The 22722-nt window shown below is 33.4% G+C and overlaps 1 protein-coding gene across 1 annotated transcript; it reads right to left on the minus strand.

Moving 5' to 3' along the window:
• Positions 1 to 46: 46 nt before the first annotated feature.
• Positions 47 to 22695, minus strand: LOC100186527 (cation-independent mannose-6-phosphate receptor). The gene is made up of 47 exons (XM_018815390.2): positions 22514 to 22695; positions 22173 to 22291; positions 21617 to 21786; positions 21154 to 21315; positions 20773 to 20984; positions 20159 to 20272; positions 19106 to 19260; positions 18713 to 18841; positions 18337 to 18495; positions 17438 to 17590; positions 17017 to 17101; positions 16512 to 16632; positions 16047 to 16134; positions 15389 to 15576; positions 14879 to 15023; positions 13985 to 14156; positions 13507 to 13657; positions 12999 to 13121; positions 12410 to 12588; positions 11974 to 12166; positions 11614 to 11780; positions 11163 to 11326; positions 10783 to 10917; positions 10307 to 10490; positions 9774 to 9997; positions 9622 to 9704; positions 9115 to 9211; positions 8791 to 8965; positions 8317 to 8496; positions 7850 to 8124; positions 7548 to 7673; positions 6961 to 7090; positions 6406 to 6596; positions 5637 to 5821; positions 5297 to 5461; positions 4903 to 5073; positions 4466 to 4673; positions 3990 to 4131; positions 3544 to 3639; positions 3098 to 3188; positions 2609 to 2784; positions 2204 to 2356; positions 1683 to 1894; positions 1162 to 1258; positions 918 to 1010; positions 459 to 703; positions 47 to 166 (listed from the first exon to the last, which is right to left on the minus strand). Exons 1-46 carry the CDS (start codon positions 22630 to 22632, stop codon positions 553 to 555), a joined length of 7008 nt encoding a protein of 2335 aa, XP_018670935.1. The 5' UTR covers positions 22633 to 22695; the 3' UTR covers positions 47 to 166; positions 459 to 552.
• Positions 22696 to 22722: the final 27 nt, after the last annotated feature.

Genomic DNA, 22722 nt, shown 5'->3' on the forward strand with positions numbered 1-22722 from the left:
CCCTCAAAATAATCACCCACAAAGTTACACAAAAAATAAACACAACAAAAATATATAATAAAACATACACACCTGAAGCATGTAGAACAGAGGTTGTAGCTAATAGCGATGTCTCTTCCTGCAAGTCGTCATCGAAAAGTGACGTTCCCTCCTCATTTTCCCCACTCTGGGTAATTCAAAAATAGTATTATTTTAAACAAAAGGTCAATTTTGTGATTTGTTTTGCCCATTTTTCTGCTTGGACTTGGTACGTCTGCTGTGACAGTTTTGGGGGTATATTTTTTAATACATTTTAGGTTTTCTGGTATACATTATGGGTATATATTTTCTATAACAGTTTTCTAAAATGTTTTGTGTAACAGAAATGCTATTTTTTGGCAATATATATTGTCTATAATAATTAAACACATACAATAAATAAACACAGAAAATTGTAATTAAAAAAAATGACTTTTTACCCGTATATATCGATATTTAACGCCATCACTAGAGGGACAGGGAGCACATACGACGCGCTTCACTGCACGTGATACTACGATCCGTCGTCCTGGGTTACGGAACACAATTACGAGAATAAACAAAACCCCGACGGTCACAAAAACTCCAGCCACGAATTCCACCAGCATTTGAGTGTTGCCCAGTCGAAGAACCAGGGTTGGATACTGGTGTGTTGGAACGACTGTTGGTTTTATTGCTGGAAACACTGGGGAAAAATTTCAATGTAGGGACCACTGAACTGGAGAAAATGCCCTTAAGTGTATGTATGAATTTATTTATCCTCATGTGGCTGGGCAACGACAGTGGTTATAACATGGGTATCATATTTCATAAAAACAAATGTTGTAAAACTAAAGAAAATAAAAAAAATTGAATCATTAAGTATACATTAACAGAATAAAACAATAATTATAACTTACATTTCAATATCTGCGCACATCACACTTGTATACCAGTGGAAATAATATCCACAATCATTTGATTCGTAGAAAAATGTAGGTGAACCAAGACCACTGTAAAGTAAAAGTTAGTTATTATATTGTATTAACAACATTGTATATTAACACCTAACATTAACCAGAAAACAGTGTAAACATTTAATCCCATTACATGCTACATTTGCAGGCCATAGCAAAACAAACAAATAACCAAAACAGTACTTACTTATCCCCACAGCTTAGAGAAATAATGACATAACTTGTTTTCTTTGGATCTTTTCCACATTTATCATTAGATGTGAAATTTAACTCTAAAGTGCCGTCTGTAAAGTAGAAGAAAAAATTCAGGACACATAGTATATTAGATTTTGGTATTTTTTGTTAATTCTATACTATGAGGGTAGAGTCCTGGTCAGGGACCTGGTATTTAGGCCAGATTTGATCTATTACCCCCAAAACTGTTTGTGTTATTTCCTATTTGTTAATTAATACACACATTTAATCACCCACAAAGTTACGTACATGGTGACTTGTAAGTGAGTATGAGGTGTATGAAACAGAACACCCGTGCTATAACTACTGCCATTAACCCTCACGCTAAGATAATTAAGTTACATTCACCCATTTTTGTTTAAAAAAAATATAAAATTATACCTTTTAAAAAGTTATTTTGTTAAACTCATATATAAAAAGTTGACCAAAAATAGTAAATATTATCAATTGTAAAACTCATATATAACTAATTACCTGACATAACATAGGTTGGGGAATGTGGTGACAACTCGCCAATTTTTCGCACAAAATTTGTATCTTTTTTATACTGACACACGGTAGCAATATCCCCACATGCTTGGCTGTATGACGGGTTTACAGATGAAATGTCCGGGTTACCACGGATACTAATCATGTATTTGTACGAGCTCGTATCTTCGCGTAAATCACCCCCGGCTACCCAGGACCTGTGTTTTAATGTAAAATATAAAAAATGAAGGGAATATAAGATATAAATATACAGGACATTTATAAAATTCAAGGTATATAAAACATAGAGGGTATAAAAAACAATAAAAAAACACAGAAAGTTGTTTTGTTTTTAATATAAGACATTAATAACAAAAAAAGTCACATTTAAGATATAGAAAAAATAAACAGGGTATAAAAACCAATATAAAAATGGCAAAAAATGTTGTGTTAAATATAAAATATAAATAACCAAGAAAATATACGATAAAAAAGAAAAACAGAAGACATTTTGGCAAAAATTTGACCTTTTGTTCATCAGAGGTGAAAGGTCAAAGGTGACACCAGATTTGGGGTCAACGAATTTTCCTGTGCGATCAGGCGTAACAGAAGTCGGCGAATCAGAACAAGCGATTCGTGTTTTCCATGCGACTCGTAATTCGCAACTATTTTCAGAAAAACTGTAGAAAAATGTACTAAAATAAAAAAAAGTTACGGCTAATATAGATATATTTTTAGATACGTTTTCTCGTGTTTTTCTTCAAAAAACTGATAAAAAATATATTAAAATAGCAAAAAATGAGTTTAAAGTTATTATACACCAAAGTAAAATTCATTTTCGTTTGAAAAACTGTGATAAAAATACAAAAATTTTCCTAAAATAAAATATAGTTTTTAATAAAATCTTAAAAACCAAATATCAATTACCCCACCTTTCAAACTGTGGGTTCCCCATAATAGTGGGTGAACATTGTAGACGTATGATTGTCTTTAACGGGGCAGTACCACTCGTACACAACCCTTTGTCACCACCAGTATATGTTATTTCTATTTCAGTCGCTGAAACTACTGACGTTTTTTGCGAAGACACAATTCCAAAACTTTTCGCCTAAAAATATTTTTTTTAATAATCTTTTTGGATTAGGGATTTTTTTGTTATATTTATTCATTTATTTATAATTACATTTATTTATTAGTTATTACACTCATGTATTCATTTATTACATTCATTCATTTATTTATTGCATTATTCATTCATGCATTACATATATTACATCCACTCATTCCTACATTCAAAAAATTTTGTCATGTTATTACAAAAAGTAGAAATATTATGTATATAAAATTGAATATGTTTGGAAAGTCACAAACTCACAATATAATATATAGAGAAATAAGAGTTCATTATCTTAAAAAGTCACCTCTGCCCCCTTTTTCCTACAAACAGAACTTCCATCTTTACATTGGTGGCTTCCCGTTGTATGTACAGCTCGACACAAGTTGAAATAATATCTGTATATGTGTTGTATATTTAGTATATATATATATTATATACACCTCATGCTTACTGTCTAGTAATAGTACGAGTGTATTTATGCACCTCATGCTCACTGTCTAGTAACAGCACGAGTGTATTTATGCACCTCATGTTCGCTGTCGAGTTATAACATGGGTGTCTTCTTATACACAACAAACACACATGGTGTATTTATACACCTCATGCTCGCTGTGGAATTATAATATGGATGTCTTCTTATACACCAGACACACATGGTGTATTCATACACCCCATGCTCACTGTCAGGTTATAACAACGCCCAACAAACAAAAGTTGTGCAACATTGCAACTAGATTGCGCATTACTTACGAGTATCCATTGTTACGGAAATGCCATGCATGAGTGAGCGAGGAAAGCAACGAGAGGTCAAAGGTCAAACCCAGAGTGGTGTCTGCAACCACACAACTGAAAACGAAATCGGTTCAGTTTAATATTTTAGTATTTTTCATGAATTCTATGGCATTTCGATCCTATTATTTTATTAGAGATCTGGCATTGAGGCCAGAGTTGACCTACTATTATTTGTTGTTATACACCATTGGAAATTTTAACAAACTATATCTGTTAGATTTATACTATTTTTTAACAAAGAAGTAACACTTTACAGTTTGTTGATTTTAAAATTTAAAAATATCCCTTTTTCTATTCAATAAGTCTTAAAATCAACAAAATATTTTCTATTTTTTAATGACCTTTCAGAAACTGGAAAAAAATCAACAGAAATTAAATTAACTTATTTTCTATCATTAAATTACCTTTCCGATACAGGGGGACATACAAGCGGTGTTTTCCAATACACAGTATATAGACATTCGTCTCCATTATGTATTAGTTCAGGTTCAGTAGGATTCATATCGCAAATAAACAATATAGTTGTACTGCGGTGTTTATTTGGTGCTGCAAGAAAAAAATTACTGTAATTTGTTTAAATAAACAGTAAAATAATAATTAACATTAAAAAAACTAAGAAAAAAACAAAGAAAAGTAAAAAAACATAGAAAAATGACTAAATATAGAGAGTAAGTTTTTTAATCAAACAATAAAACAATTATTAATATTAAAAAATTTCATCTTTGAAAAAACTAAAAAAAATTAACAAAAAGCTAAAGAAACTAAAAAAAAATTGCAATATATTAGCAGTAAAAACATTATCTTTATAATTTAAGTAACTTAAAAATACATTTTTAAACAAATTATTTGAAAGTTAAAAATATTCAAAATTTCAACCTACTTCTTCCACATACTGCCCCATCTGCATAGTGAGCAGTTAGCGGATATTCCGACGAAAAACCGGCAGAAAAAGTTCGTGTCGATGCACTCCCTAGTGACACCTTGTGGTGAGAGGTGTCCTCGTAGCAAACGGCAGCTCCCTGACACTCAGGGGGGCTAGAGAGAGGTTGACATAACGAAACTTGGATGCTTCCAATTGTGTCTGTTATCTATAATTAATGAAGATTATAATTATAGAACTGTGGGGTAAGATGGATACCGTTAGCAAATAATATCTTATATTTTTCTTAAATTGCAAATAGTACAGGATATATTATTGAGACAAATTTAGCAATAAGCTTAGTATAAATATCACAAAAAATCCCAAGATTCTTCCAAATTGGAAAGTTTATACCAGATTTTTTATCAAAATTAGTGAAAATATTTCAAATTACTTACCGTTTTTGTCTCCAGTTTTGAAAGATCATACGTCAACTTTTTAGCTTCGTCTGTAAACTTGCATTCGCCACTTGAGGGAGATGTTGTTTGAGAGTCGCACAATATGAGATCAGTCGGCCACGAGAATAAATAAACACAATCTGATGTTACAGCTGTGAGACGGGGTTCACCCTGGAATATAAAATAGATAAAAATAATTGTTTTTTCACTTTATGGTGATTGAATAAATTGTAATACATATGGAGCAATTGCATGGTTAACATAAAATGTTTGGTGTATAAAAAGTGTTATAACTTGACAGTGAGCATGAGGTGTATGGATACACCATGTGTGTCTGGTGTATAAGAAGACACCCATGTTATAACTTGACAGTGAGCAGGAGGTACACGCTTACCTTCCCAGCACCTTGAAGACACGAAAACACGATTTGTGTCGTTACAGTTGCCGTAGCGTTACTTGACGTCGTGCATCGTCGATTACTGTGGTAAACCAATGAAACCGTGTTCGTTTCGCTCTCATATGACATCGAGTGGTGGGTAGGGTCAATAGAACCCAAAGACTGCGAAAATAAAAGTTTTACATTAAAAAATCTTTAAAAAAAAGCCTTCAAAGTTCTTAAATATGGGTTTAAATTAATAGAAATAAACTGTAAAATTTAAAAATAAAATTTAAATTAATAAAAATTGCATAATTTCATAGCTTATTTTTTTATTATTTTTAAGGTCAAAGGTTACCTGAGGTTGGTGACCTGGAATAACCTCACAAGCCGCTGACCCCGGGGGGCATGTGACCCCTTGTATGGGTTGTAAGGGTCGACATATATTGATGAAGTAGGTACCCCTGTCACCCACTATGTTGGATATAGTAGGGTAGTGACCGGATTCGCGCACAAATGGAGAAAGGTCTATGATTCTCGGAACTGAAATGAGGTGTCTATGTTAAAATATGAGATATTTATGGTGTAAAATAAGGTATTTATAAGTTAAAATATAATATGTATTGTTTTGGCATATTAAAATGAGTATAAATAGGATGCCTGGCTTATAAGCATATAAGAACCACAAAAAATTATATCACATAAAGATAATCTTTATATAAGAAAACTAAAAAAATTTTATGCCACGCCAAGGGACATGAGATTCAGGCCAGAGTTGGCCCATTGTCCCATTAACCCCAACACAAAAAAGGGTAAAAACACAAAAGACAAGCACATTTTATATGGGTGAAGTTCTACAATGTGGTACGTCATAGAATCTGAGATAAAACATGATAAAAAACAAGCATAAGTTATCAATTCCATTGTATAGATGTAAAGAATGAATGTAACTTACTTTATCCTCACGTGCCGGGAAAACGACAATCATTATAACACAGGTGTTTCATACACCTTGTGCCTGCTTACAACTATGTATGTTACTTTGTGGGTGACTATTTAAATTGACTTGACATTAGGCCAGAGTTGACCCATAACCACTCTAGCAAAATACATAAACACATACTAACCTGCAGAAGTCATATCATTAACAGCGCATGGAAATTGTTGTTCACACGCTAAGTATGTAGACCATGTATAGTAGTGGGTACACGTGTCTTCATCATCAGATATATGTATGGGGGTCGTAGATGGGGTTTCGGGAGCTTGTAAGTTGGGTGAAGTAGAACGATGGCAAACGAAACTTATCTCAGTGCTGTGTCTGGAATTTTGAGAAAGATTTCGTAAAATTTTATCTTGTAAAAAAAACTTTTAAAAAATGTAAAAATATTTTTTAAAAAAATACTGTTTTTTTAAAAAAAAGTGATGAATTTTTTTAGATTTTTGGTAAAGTTGATACTATCACAACAGCCCATATGTATCATCTTTTTTAACAACTTTTAACTGATTTTTATGAGTGTGTAATAATTTGGACAACCCATTAGTGATCATTGGCGTGGGGAGATTGTCGTTAATCCCTCAAAATTGTTTTCTTTTACTTTACAAACAAATGCAATTTACAATAGATTAAAAACAGCATTTATAGATGTTCACACTCAGAGTTATTTGTTGGTGTTTCATTTTACCTGTATCTGTCATCAGCAGGGCATATATCTCCATGTTCATATACAAGAGCTAATGCACCATCAGTATATGTTAAATTTGCATTAGCTTCTCCATAAGAAATATAACTTCCACTGCCATGCAAGCAGTTACCTGTGTATTTCTATGGTTATTTTTTTATGTATGTCTGCCTTTATTCTATATGGGTGAGGTCTATGACATGACAAGGCATGCCATGAGGTCTATGACATGACAAGACATGCCTATGACAAGGCATGCCATGGAACCTAAGATTTTTTCCAGAGTTGGCCCAATACACTGTTAACCTGCCTAATAGAAGATTCGAGAGTACTATACGAATTTAGTGCTCGCATGCTCGTTGTCAAGCTTAAAATAAATATACATAGTTTTACTGCATGTGTAAACCTCATGCTCTTTGTCAAGCAATAAAAAAAAACATAGGAGATGGTCTTATGCTCTGTGCCAAGCTTCATGATGGAGATTTAGGCATGACACATACAAGTGACTCTTATACTCCCTATCAAGCTAAACGATTAAGTAAGTAATCCAAAATATTTTTAATAAATATATTTACATATTTTTATTTAACCTGAATTTGCTGGGCAGTGAGGGTCATTTACTTTTTCACACACATTGATGTGGTATTCCTTTCCATGCAATGCTTGGGTTGTGTGGAAAGTCGTGGATTCAAGTGAAGATAAGTCAAACTCATGACCTAGAAAAAAATTTATTTTTTTTGTAACAAAGCTCTAACTCCATATCCTCGGGCCAAGAGCTGATTTCTACACCACTGGACTAGAGCACTTTTTTTCAGTATTTTGTCCATTTTTTAAAGAATTTGGAAAATTTGACTTTTTTAGTAGTGGGCTAAAAAGTATGCTATTTTCTTACCAGTTGCTGGGTTTGAAGTTTTACAACTACCCAGTGTATTTCCCTGTTGCACAGGACATGCTGCGCTTGTAGTCCATAATATCTGAACATTGCATTCATCTTCCGTGCTTGTAACTATAGGGGTAGTCTGTACTGCGCTAGTTTGACTGCATTCAAAAGTGACGGTTGTCGTGTAGTTTTGATTGCCGCGACAGTTGTCACCGTGAGTGTAACAAAGTTGTAACTTTCCGTCGACGAAGTGAGGACTACTATCCACACTACCAAGATTTGTGAAGCTGCAAAAATATAGTTTTCGTAAAAATTTGGTGGAACACTATACCTTTTTGGTAGAAAAATAGAACCATTTTGGGAAAATTTGCAGAATAACTACAACTGAAATATATTCTAAAAGGTTGAAGTTGCCGCACTACACAAGAATAAATAGGTTTTTTGAAAAAGGTTTATTTATTTCTTTCTAAAAATCTCACCTATTGTCTGCATTTCTTACACAAGCAGCTGAATTAGGAGGGCAAGTAACAGTAGGACGATGTAGCATAGATCGACAAACATTGATGTAATATGAACGACCTGTTTGGGAACTGCTGATCATGTGATTGTCGTGCATGAGCGACAGAGCGGAAAGATCATACTGATGACCTTCGCTGTCCCTGATAAAACATTTTTTTAATAACACATTAATTTTTGTTTTAATTAAACATTATTTTGACAACTTAAATGATCCACAAGAGATAACATTTCCCTGAATTTGAAGATGAAATAAAAAATAACTTTTGAGTGGATTAAAATAAGTGAATTCATTAAAATATTAGTGCTAATGTGACAACTGACAACATTTTCATTTTGCCGAAAAAACAGTTTCTTTACCTTAATTTAGGTTTTGTGAAATAAGTTTATACAATTTTCTGTAATATCTCAAAAAAAATATTTTGTGTAATTCTTACTGTGCAGTGCATTCAATGATTTTGATTGGTGGACAAGCTTTCGGTGTCGGCCAATCAAACAGGTATGTGCAGTCATGTGTTTCGTTGATAAAAGTTGGTTTATCGTTGCCGTGGTGATGGCAGGTGAAGCGGAATTCACTCGTTCTTTCAAATTGGTTGTTATGACAACGCTCACCTGGGTGCAAAAAATAAAACATTAGTTTTTATAATATACACAAAAAATTTAAAAATAATCTACAAATAAATATTATAAAACAACTTTTAGACTATTTTTTGACAAAAAATTAAAATTTTCTTTCTAAACATTTAATGAGAACAAGTTACCATGTAAATATGTAAGTTTAATAACAGCATCATCGTAAATGAGGGTTGTGTTTGGATTTCCTGCAGTGTGGACTTTGTTTGCTTTAGTCTTGGATACCTATGTAATATATTAGTACATTAATAAGTGTGTTTTAACGTTGTTTTGTCGTTATTTTTAATATAGTATTGTACTTGATTTTTAGTATAATTATTTAACTTGACAGAACACTAATGGCAATTGCTCCAATCATAAAGTATAACCCCAACTGCCCTTGCTAATGTACATAAAATAACTAATATTTAGAAGATTAAAAGAAAAATAGAACATGAGCAGAAGTCTGCTGGTTGATCCCAGTAATGTATCTGTAGCTGTAATGTGACACCATGTAAAAAAATGGATATTATATATGAGAGGTAGTCAATTGATTTAGCGTGAAAGGAGACCTGGAAACTAAGCCAGAGTTGGCTTATTTCCCCATTTTACTTTATTGTTTTAAAAACCATTAAGTTATTTATAGGTTTAATTACCTGACATGCACCAGACTGTTCACAAGCACCTATTCCATTATTTAGCTTGGAGCAAATGTTTAATTTGAAATCCCATTCAGTGCCTGTAACATATATGATATTTGAATAAAAAAATTGTAAAAGATTTTAATTTTTCACAAAAACTTTTTTACCTCCAGAAACCGTGTAGTCTGTCGTAGAGGTCATAGTTGAAAGGTCAAAGGTCATTTGATAAAGGGGTTCAACTACAGAACATGGGTGACCTTTCTTGGTGATTGATTTTTTTATGGGGCAAGCAAATGGGGTTTCCCAAACGAAAACAAAATCACACGGTGTGTCACTGTTTGGTTGTAAAACAGGGGATCTTCCTTTAGTAGTGGAGCAAATAAACAAAATTCTGAAACAAATTATAATAAATGATATAGTATTTAAATGAAATATAATAATTTAACACGTAATAAACAGTATTTAAATAAAATATAATAATTTTGTACGTAATAAACAGTATTTAAATACCAAAATATGAATCTTTGGTTAAAATATGTTAAAAAAATAATACCAGTTTTTACAAAAAATAGTATTATTCAACAGTAAAATTTAGGTGAAATAAAACTTGTATTTTCAATAAAATTAATATTATAATCGTTTTGAATACTTTTTAGAAGAAAAAATGATCTAGTTCCGTGTTTAAAATGTTTAAATTTACCTTGTAGAATATCTCATGGTATGGTCGGCCTCACAAACATCTCCTCCCATATACCTTATGCTCACTGTCGAGGCTGTACCATTCTGGGTGACGGCTGTTGGGTTAGACTGGATGAGACCTAGGCTGTGACCTTGAATTGTGTTGTCTGTTGCATGCTGTATAAAGCAGGCACCAGTACCTCCTCCTATGGGATTTAAGATTTGGGTAAAAATGGGAAGACTAGCAATGTATGGAACGTAACTTATTTATTCTAGCGACGCCTAGTGAAAGAAGTAGTTATAAAACAGGTGTTCTGTTTCATGCATCTCGTACCCACTTACGAGTTATCACATATGTAACTTCATTGATAATTTTAGGGATTTTTTGTTTTTTTAGGATATGGCTGCCAATTTAAAAAAGCCTGAATTGTATTTTAAAATGATTGAAACATGAGATGGGCAAAACCGCCCCAAAAAAAACTACACTAGAATTCTTACCTGGGCATCCAGATACAGCAGGTAAAGGGCGACACACACTAACATAAAATCGTCTTGAAACTTGAGTGTCTACAACATCCCATGGGTGGTTGGGGTTGGATAGCGGGGTGAGGTCGTACTGGTTACCCATGTCGTCTATTATAAAGATTATTCATTAGTTGGTGAAAATAAGTCAGCAGAAATGAAAAGTTTAGTTTAATTTTATGATTAATCTGTATAAATTATTGATTATTTTTATAGTTTCTTGATAGAATCAGTAAATTAGAATCAGAAACTGAGCATAAACAGTTTAATAGTGAGCTCCTATAGTTAGTTAGGTCAGCGTTCCTTCAGATTTTTGGCAGAGTTGGCGCATTATTTTGCTTGAAAACTACAACCACCTGCTACTATACAATCCACTGTATCTGGTTGGCAAGCCAATGAGGTTTGAAAATCCAACCGAATGATATGTCCGTCTACGTCTGTTAGTTTGGGCTCCCCTACTGCCACTGTGTGGTTGCAGATGAAGTTTACCACGTATGTGAGAAAGCTACCGTCTTGGTTTCTGTAGGAAATTGCAGAATTTTATGTCAAAAGGCCATGAGAATATGTTACAAGCACGAAGACGACAACAACTACAAACAGGAAAAGGAATTTATAACAAAAAACACAAAGAAAAACTTAAACCTACAAAAAAATAGAAATCTACACAAAAAAAAACAATACTAAAAAAGTAAAAACTGCAAGTGAAAACAACACTAGTGCAACAAAATACTACCAAAACATGAAACTTTGATACATTTTCATAAACAAGAATATTTCCCAAGTAAATAACACAAGACAACACAATACCTTTGGCTTGATTGGTAAGTTAATGACAATTGCCCGTCATCAGAATAAGATAATGAACTCGTATTCGTAGCTTTTTGATCAATAGCATTTGTGTAACTTTCTACTCTACAAGCCCCTATGGGTGAAGTGGTTGCTTGGCAGCTTGATACTGATCCACATATGTTTATCTATGTTGGGAAATGTAATGGTATATATATATATATATACAAGATCTTTTTATACAGGGCATTGAACATTTGTTTAAAACATATATAGTGTATTTATATGCCTTAAACTGAGTTATAGTATAGATTTAATTTTATACAAAACACACACAGAACACAAACACCTCATGCTCGCTGTCAATCAAAGTAAACTTACATAATATTGGTACCCATGTACCCCATCCACCCTGTATGGGTTGTCAGCCTTCCTCATCAAAGGTCGAAGGTTATAGGTCAACCTAGAGTTGGGGTCAACGACCTCACATGATCCCTGTGTAATGGATGTGATTGGACAAGCAGTTTCAGTGTTCCACATAAAAGAGACAGAACATGCAGATTTTTCAATGAAGCTAAAAATAGTAAAAAAATTGTTAATAAACTAAAAAGTAAAGGAAAAAATGAATTATTATGGGCTTTTTTATAAAATTTTAAAAAGTCTTTAAAAATTTTAATGCAACACTTTTTAATATAAAAAAATATCGCTTTTATAAAAAAACAATAACTTTTGACTTTTTTATGAAAACTATACAAGCAAAGAAGTTAAAAAACTTTTAAATAAACATAAAAACAAAATTCAATGAGAAAATTCTCACCTGGGTGTGCTCGAGATTGCTCCTTTTACACAAACAAAATGAATTGTAGTTGTAAAGTTTTTTGAAACTCCGTTTTCCACACATGCTTCTCCATTTGTGTATGTAATAGATAAATGGCCTTTGCTTTCTATAATTGGAGCACTGGTAGGCTTACCAAGATTAGAAATTCCAACTTTTTCCTGTAATATATGTATAGGTATAGATATGTGTAGTGTTCTGTTTCACACATACCGTGTCAGTTTTTGAGTTACCATGTATGTAACTTTGTGTGCGATTATTTTTTTTAGGATTTTTTTTAATGTATGGCTGACAATTTAAACAACCCATTAATGACTACTGGGTAGAAGTAATTGTCGTAAAGTGTCTTGCTCAAAAAGATACTTATCAGCAATTGGTCCAGCCCAGTGGTCACTAATGAGTTGTCTAGGTTGTTAGCTATAAAGAAAAAACAATCACAAACAAAGTTACACACATGGTAACTAGTAAACTGGCACGGGTGTATAAAACAGAACACCCATGGTATAACGACTATCATTTCCCGTCACATAAGGATAAAGCAAGTTACATACATTCATTCATACATACACACCTGTCCATTTGCATCCACAGTTGTAGAGCAAGCAGCAGCTAATGCATCACATGAATCCATAGCACTGGTGCCTTGAACTTCATTAACAGGACGACATACATTCAAGTAATATTTCGTTTTACCCTGGGAAAGTATGTTGTATTTTATGTTAAAATACATGTATGTATATTAAGCAACCTGTATGTTACTTATGTTACTGTTAAATTTAAGTAGCTGGATCAATAAACTGAGATTAATAAACCTACAACCCAGACACATGTAATGTTGGGGTTGCCTGGGGAGATATCATATATTTTTGCACTACAGTTTTATTCTTAAACTGGGTCCCCTATGCTGTTCGATGTCTATACAAACAAGCAGAGCTAACGTATATTAAATTTGTATTAATCAATGAGTTTCCCTATGCTTGACAACTATGAGTATGACTGCATTTTTTGCAAAATGACCCAAAAAATTGCCATGTGTGCCTCACTGAAGACTTAATCTTCACAGAACAAAGAGTCCCTACCTTAACTGTGTCTTCTCCCCCCATAGCTGACCAGTTGGCATCTTCATTATCCTCAGATTTAGCAAGAGATGAGAGATCATATTGATCGCCTGTGTTTGGGTCTGTTGCCATGCATTGGACAGATGCAGCAGGGCACACGTATGAGGTGTACCTGGAGAAAAAGGCATTTAACAACAATAATTCAAAATCGAAATTAACAACACTGTATTAAATACATAACTCAGAAACTTCCTTACAAATTTACTGTCAAAAATAAACAGCAAAATGGAAGGAATAACTGTAAAAATACGAGATACATTAAAATCTGTGAAAAAAAGCATAAAAAAACAACAGCTTATTGGAATCAAAACACAAATTTAACAATACTAATGCTTACAAACAAAAATCCTAAAACATTAATTAATTAAAATATATAACGACATAAAATCGTCAACAAAAATAAGATCAACAAATCGCAGAACAAATAATAACAACATACCAGTTAAACAGATAAGTAAAATTTCCTTCATTCACAAACTCAGGATGTCCGACACCTCTTGAGTTATCGCATAGGAATGAAATCTGAGTTGATCTGTTGTGTAGTTTGTTGCTATAGGAGTCACCATCAGTATATACAAGCTTGATGAAGCCGTCATAGTATGTGAGCTTATCTATGAGTTGTGGGGTTAGTGTATATGCTCGCTGTCGATTTATATTATGACTAACGCCGCATTAGGGAATTTATACACTTCATGCTAACTGTTGAACATGAGTGTCTTCCTATACACTAGACACACATGGTGTATTCATACACCTCATGCTCACTGTCAAGTTATAACATGAGTGTCTTCCTATACACTAGACATACATGGTGTATTCAAACACCTCATGCTCACTGTCCAGTTATAACATGGGTGTCTTCTTATACACTAGACACACATGGTGTATTCGTACACCTCATGCTCACTGTCAAGTTATAACATGGGTGTCTTCTTATACACTAGACATACATGGTGTATTCATACACCTCATGCTCACTGTCAAGTTATAACATGGGTGTCTTCTTATACACTAGACATGCATGGTGTATTCATACACCTCATGCTCACTGTCAAGTTATAACATGGGTGTCTTCTTATACACTAGACACACATGGTGTATTCGTACACCTCATGCTCACTGTCAAGTTATAACATGGGTGTCTTCTTATACACTAGACATGCATGGTGTATTCATACACCTCATGCTCACTGTCAAGTTATAACATTTGTGTATTCTTATACACCAGACACATGGTATATTCAGACACCTCATGCTCACTGTCACTTTCAAATAAACAAATTATTTGTATTCAAAATTGCCAGAAAATTTCTGCATAATTACCACAACATACCAGATACTTGACCAGTAGTGAAACTCCTCATTTGACCCGACCTCTTGCTCTGACAAACAGCAGGATGGTTGTTCTGGTTATTACACGGCGTGTTTTTAAGCTCCCCGCATACATTAAGGTAATAATCATAATCTCCAACTGGTATCTGAATATTTTAAATTTGTATTATTATTTTTTGTTTTTTTTTGTGTTAAATAGATTTTTTTTAAATCAGTGGTCACTTAAAGGGGTTGTAGCACCCTGGGTATTCTGGCCTAAATCTAAGGCCCCAATGTTGTGTTAAGGACATGACATCATCCATAAAGAATAGAAGAACTCTTTACTTCTGTATGGGTAAGCTCCTATATCCATTTTTACTGATATAATGCCAATTTTTAACCAGTAGAAACAATCTACATCTTTTATTTAGAATGGAGAATGTTCTGACACATTTTTAAAACTTGTAAATTTTACACAAAATAAAAAAATCACAACTTTTTAAATTTAATTTATATTTTTAAAAAAGCTTACCTTATACATGTGTTCTGATTGGGTGAGCCTTCTGAGGTCAAAGGTCAGACCAGAATCTTCATCACTGACCATACACCCTGTACCTGTCACTGTTTTCAATGGACAAGCTGCTGCTGTATGCCATGTCATAGACACCACACAATCATCAGAGGACCGATACTTTAACACAGGACTACTTTCCAAATCACCTGAAATTTTTGTTAAAAATTTTGATAAAAATTCTATGTATACGGGATAATACCAAAAAAAAATTAAAAGATAGTAAAAACTGTAAAAATAAAAAGTAAAAAAGCTGAGAATTGCACTGCACACAGAAAGAACTCTGGCTAAATGTCAATTCCCTTGTTATGCCGCATTATAGAACCTCACCCATATAGAATGTTGGGATAATGGGCCAACTTTGGCCTAAATCTCGGGTGCCATGGCGTGTCACGCTGTAAGACTTCACTCATATAGAATAGAATGAGCATATACAATGTTGGAATAATGGGCCATATCTGGCCTCAATCACATGTCTGCTTCCATACTTAAAGACACTACCCATATAAAATAGACTTCATCTTCCATGTAACATATTTAATACTTGTTGTAAGATGTTTTTACCAATATAGAACAGAATCTGTTTATTTACAATACAATTAGCTTAAATTATTCTTACCAAGCCTACAATACATTGTAATGAGAGCGGTTTTCATTCCACCAGAAGCACAAACACCACCAGTATAGTTTAACATTATTGTGTTGCTCTGCAAGGAGATTGAATCATTTATTTGCATCAAGCCCAGAGGTTACAGGTTCAAGGCTTAACGCTGCTACCATTGTGAAAGTGTGTGTCCTTGGGCAAGACACTTAATATCAATTGCTTAAACCCAGTGGTTACTTATGGTTTGTCTAAATTGATATCCATAAATTACAGAAAACATTGTCAGCAATACATTACAGAAAAACTGTCAGTAAAAAAATGACAAAAAATTGCCATTTATACATTACAAAACAATTTGTTAGTCAATTATTGCAAAAAAATGACAGTCATGCATTATGTCACCGCATATGGTGCAAATTAAGACACTGAATTATAACTTGCCTAATTATACAAGAAAAACAGTGACCATATACAACTCACTTTAGCTGTGATCTTTGATCTTGAAAAAGAACCAAACGACAGTGGAGTATTAGCACCTTGTACAAGGCATACAGAGGAACTTGGTGGGCAGTTTACGGTGTCAGCATCTCTTATTACTTCTCTGTTTAAAGTGATAAATTTTTTTTAATCATTTAGCATCAGTGTAAAATTCTGGAAGGACTATTTTAAATCAACATTCTATTTGACAGCAACAGCATATAAATAATATTGATTAGAAAATATAGCACTGCTAGTCTAGAGACCAAAGGATACGGGTTCAAAGCTCGATGCCGCTACTGTTTATTTGTATGTGTCTAGAGTCTAGACAGTTAGGGACTATTGCTTTGACCCATAACAAAAAATACTCATATTATAATCACCCACAAATTAACATTACGTAGTAGGTCCTAAGCAGGCATAAGGTGTATGAAACATAATACCTATGTTTTAACAACTGTAGTTGGCTTTTTAGTTGATATATGCAAGGTAATGTAAGAACACCTACCCACAAACATTAACAAAATATCTGCGTCTGTTATTCGAAGCTGTTTCACTGCCATCCAGTACTTCCCAGTTTGTGTTGTGTGAATCTGGGTAAAAATGGACAAAATTTAGAAAAAAAAAACTCTACATACATGGTAAATAGGAAAGTTATGTTTTTCTAAAACAACTATGGCAGCAAAAATGTTATAAGAAAGTTGTAAAGTAGCAACAACTCCACAAAAAGTAACTTGTGGGTGTTTATATAGAAACGTGATTTAGAAAGTTTTAAACAGATTATAAAAAAAACTAAAAAAAAAAACTAAAGAGGTTACATAAAAAATAGAGTATATATATAAATATATAAAACAGCCAAAAAAATTTAAAGATTTTTAAAAACAGTTAATTAAAAAATAAAACAGGTTGTAAAATTAGATGCACCTAACCTAATGTTCTTGTGAGAGGGGATAAATCGTAATTCTGTCCTTTTTCATCCACTAGATGACATGATGGATCAGCAGCAATGCAAGCGTGACTTGTTTGCCATTCAAAGTAATATGTACAGTGTAACTCATGGCTGAAAATAGGGCTGCCAACGCCTGTTGATATGTATTTGTTATTTTGGAATGTAAATACACATAACGGAGTGCCTAGGGTAAAATGTCTCTTTTAAAACAGAGATGATATTATATGTTTTAGCACCCAAGTTTTAAGCTTTAAACAGCCCGGATGTTGGTGTCTGTACAAACAAGCAGAGCAAAAATATTTTTCATTAACCAGATTAATCAATAAGGTTCCTTATGTTTGTGACTATGAGGGTAACTGCATTCTAGGATAATTTTGAAAACCTGACATCTATAACTAAGAGAGCCTTGAAAGCTACATATTTTTTATTATATCTCTGAAAGAACAAAATAATATTTTGCTTAAAAAGAAATCACCGTAGAAACTATTTAATCCATATGAATATAATGGTAAACAAGTTCAATCAACCAAAATATTGCCTGGCATTTTGTAGAACGATTGTAAGAATTGATTGTTTTGGTGGATTGTTACAAATGAATTGTTATGCTAATAAAAAATTATAAAAGAACTTATCTTGGTAACAATTGTGCTAAGAAATACCTACTTGTGTATATGTGTATAACAGTACATTATATGATAGGCTTATATTTTATATGCTACATAATGTACGAAAAATTCTTTGTCAGCATTTTTTAGTTTGACCTTTTACTCAGGTCACTTTTAATAGGATCAAATGTTAATCAAAACAGGTTAAGTTTAAATATTGCAACAAAAAGTTTAATTTTAAATTTAACTAAAATTTTGTTTTTTTAACACTGACCTGCAGTTTTATTGCATTGGAATAAAATCACTGATGTGCGACGAAAGCCGTTGCCGTGACAACGGTCGCCATCTTTGTAAGTGAGGGTGAGCTGTCCGTCAAAATATTTCACCCTGTAACCATCTAGTTCACCCCCTATGTATCCAAGCGTGTTGCTTGCTGTGAAAAGTGGGTGATAATTGGGATGAAAGAGCATTGGCAGTAAGCATAAGGAGTATAAAAACACAATGTGTGTCTGGTGTATAAGAAGACACCCATGTTATAACTCAACAGTGAGCATGAGGTGTATGAATACACCATGTGTGCCTGATATATAAGAAGACACCAATGTTATAACTAGACAGTGAGCATAGGGTGTATGAATATTCACACTTACATGTAGTTTGGCATACAGTGTTCTTAGTTTTATCTCTTTTAGCACCGCACGAAGTTCCAGTGGCTTCACACACATTGATGTAAAAAACAGTGTCTGCTGTATCATGAATATTTACAGTGTAATGATTACCTGTGAAAATAAAGAAAATTATAAAACAAGGTTTCTCATGTTATAGTTCGCACCTTTAAAAGCAGTCGAAGTAACCCTACGCTTAGCGCCAGACAAATTAAGATAACATCACAGAGTAGGTGTAAAAACACCTTTTTCCAATTGAATGTAAATATGTTTTTAACTGTAAGCGTGATTTAACGACTGTTGTTCAGTCACTATATTCTATCTTTTTGTTTAAATACTTTTAAGACAAATTAAATTTATTATAATTTAATAATTTACCATGCAAGGTCAAAGGTGAAAGGTCAAGGTCAACCCCATGACGTGCAAGGTCAAGCCCGCAGGTCGTGCTTGTTACAAAGTCAGTGATGCACGCAGCTTCCGTCCACCACTCGATGGAGTATTGACAATTGGTTGAACTTGTTATAATTGGGGGTCTGCAAGAAAAAACTGAAATAAAAATAAAGAAAAAAAAACAAGCAAAAATTTTTTTAAAAAATCATTTTTTTTTTAAATAATCACAGAACTACAAAACTCTATTCTTAAGACTCCAATTAGGTGTTTAATTGTTCAAAAGATCAGGAAATAATTAGGTGCTAATGGTATTCTATCCCCATCCTACCCCACAATATTATAGGTATGTAACAGTGTAACTATAAACTTATAAACAGATTCTTTATAGATGTGCATTTAGGAACTTAATGGTTTATAAAAGCAGAACATTATAGTAATATTGTATGCTTGCTGGGCATTTCCTAGACTGCTGCAGCATTAAGCTGTCAGCAATAATCCATTCATAACTTCCTCATTAATACAATAGACTAACTCTACATAGAGAACCATGGTATACTGTAATAGTATGTATGAATGAGTCATGAAGAAGTAGTTTCTGTATATTATAATTATAGAAACTGTATGGCTATAACATTATTACAATGTTTTTAAAATATGATCTGTTTTTTACATCTTGTGCTCGCTTACAAGTTACTACGTTATGTAACTTTGTGGGTGATTATTTTTGAGGCATTGGTTTTCGGAATGTATAGTATAGCTGACGTTTTAGACAACTTTTTAGGAACCACTGGGTTAGGGCCATTGCTGCTAGGTGTCTTACACAAGGATACACACAGCTACAATAGTAGCAGCGTCAAGCATGTTACCAAAACTCTGGACTGGAAAAAAGCATGCTAACCATTTTGCACCAGCACCAGACAAAAAAATAATATGATTATATGTATGTAAAAATGACAAAAACTGCCTTAAAGCAATAAAAAAAGTTATACCCTGAACAAGTGATATATAGATATATATTTACATAAAGGGTAAATAACTGACCTGCTACCCCCTCTATCAGCACCTGGACACACAAAGTTAATCTTAACTTGAGGAATGTTTCCTAAACATTCTGGGGGACTGTTGCTTGCTTCTCCGTGGTAGGTTAATACCATTCTGTAATGAAATAAATTTGGGTCAAATAATTTACAAAAATTGCGTAATTTTATGTTGTACTACAGTATAAAAGAGTAGAAAAACATTTTTTTAGCATATTTTTAAATGTAGACACCAGTTTAAAGTTGAGAGCATGAAGTATGTTCAACATAAATTGTTTGAATTAAAATGTGATGTGCATTATATACTTTACAGGCTGCAATTGGGCCAACGGAGTGGCACATTTTAGACTGTCTAAAGTACTGTAAGCAATTAAAAAAATAATCACCCACAAAGTTATATATCTTGTAAGCGGGCATAAAGTATGAAACTAATAAGCTGTGGTATGAGGACAGTCGTTCCACGCCAAGCAAAAATAAACAATTTTTTTTTGTTATTTTTAACAGTAAAGATCCTATTCTGTTCTATATAGGTAAGGTCGTACAGCAAGACAAGCCAAGAAAAAAACATTAAAATACAGCAATAGCTTCAATACAAACACACACACATGATATATATACCTGTTATTTTCCCCAATACTCAAAGGTGATCCCACGAAACCCAAGGCATAACCCACACCTTCTTTTACTAAGCAAGCAGCTGAACCCTCCGGACATTGACCCACATTACTGAACTCACTGTCGCCACCTACTGAGCGAATATCCCGACAAACGTTGATGTAAATTTTGTCCGAAATCGAGCTAGTGGGGTCAGTGACCTTGTGACCTCCGACCTTCAAACAAATGAAGGGGTCAAAGGACTTTATTAAACATATTTTTTAAAAAGCACGGCACACCATGGGACCCAAGATATAGGCCGCAGTTATCCAATTTGCAAGATGGTTGGTAACAGTTAAACATATATATATAGTTTACTCATACAAATGAACATAGTTAACTTACCCTTTTAATCAAGCTCTCTAAGTCTCTTTTATGGTGATTGGAGTCATAGGCATAACATCGGACTTCATTTATAGCATCATATTCCGAAGTACGACATGCTAGACTCGTCTCCCAAATAAAATCCACACTACATATGTCTGATGATATTACAACAGGGGAACCCTGTGGAGAAATATAAGCTTTAATATGGCGCCGTGGCAAAGTGGTTAGCGTGTCGTTGGGCAAAACCCTTAACGCCAATTTCTCTAACCCAATGGTCACTAATGGGTTGTCCAAATTATCAGCCATTAAAAAAAGGAAAACACCCCGCAAAAAAATAAACACCCACAAAGTAACATACATGGTAACTCGGAAGCTGGCACGAGGTGTATTAACACCCGTGTTACAACGACTGTCGTTTTCCGGCAAAGGGTTTTCCCAAAAATATGCCCAAAGAAGAAATATTAAATATAGATAAACTTACCAAAGTTTTTCCGCATTCAAAAGTAATGCTACTTCTGTAGAAAAATGTTCCATTTGAATTAGATTGGCACAGCTTTGTTGTGTTGTATTCAAGGTAGAAACTAACAGATGATGCAGATTGGTACATAACATTTGGAGGCATGGCAGCGTCCCCGAGAGATTTTCCCACACCTGTTTATATACACAGTGTCAAATTTAAAAAGAAATCATCATGTTTAAAATATGTATATATGTAATTGACATTGACAACCTTAAAAGGAACACTAGGTTTGAGCAATTGCCCTTATTGTCTTGCTAATATATATGCCACAATGGTAGCAGCATCAAACCTGTTTCACCAGGCTAGACACAGTTGCTAAGACGCCCGTCGTGTGCATTGATATTAATGTGCGCCACACCAATTTGTCAGGAACTTATACATTCAGACTGAATAAATATTTTTGTCTACACTATATGTGTAAATGTGTTAATACCTTGTGAAGGACGTTGGATTCGGGCCAGGCTGTATATTTAAAGTAACATTTTATTTCTATTTTATAATTACAAACAATTTTTACCATTATTTTGCACCCAACATATGGAGCTTCCATCACATCCAGCCTGATTGACAGTTTGACAAATGTCAATCAAATAATGTTGTACAGTATCGCCACCATCTCTATATGTTGTCCAATTGCTAAAATTAAATGAAAACAATGTTTATTTTAAAGTACTACACATACGATTTAGTTTTTCCATTTTCTGTTTGGGTAAGTAAATCAAATACAAATAGTCACATTTTGTAACAAAAGTACAGACAAATATAACCAATAAATATCCGAAAACGATTACTGTATTATTGTTTTTTTTTAACCACACATTAACGGTTAGTATACACACGTTATGAGTGTTAACTTACCCTGTAAGTTGGCTTAAATTTTTCCCGTGAACATTTTCACAACTTTGAAAAACTTCCGCGTATGTAGGCGAAGCAATAAATAATATAGCAGCAAAATACAACGTATATTTTATAATCATGATTCTGTTAAAGCAGAATATTAGGTTTATGCCCAGAAAATATATAAAAAAAACAATTAAAATGCAATTCAGCAAGAAACAAAAAGTTAT

Source organism: Ciona intestinalis, unplaced genomic scaffold (assembly GCF_000224145.3).
Source record: "Ciona intestinalis unplaced genomic scaffold, KH HT000070.2, whole genome shotgun sequence".
NCBI lineage: Eukaryota > Metazoa > Chordata > Ascidiacea > Phlebobranchia > Cionidae > Ciona > Ciona intestinalis.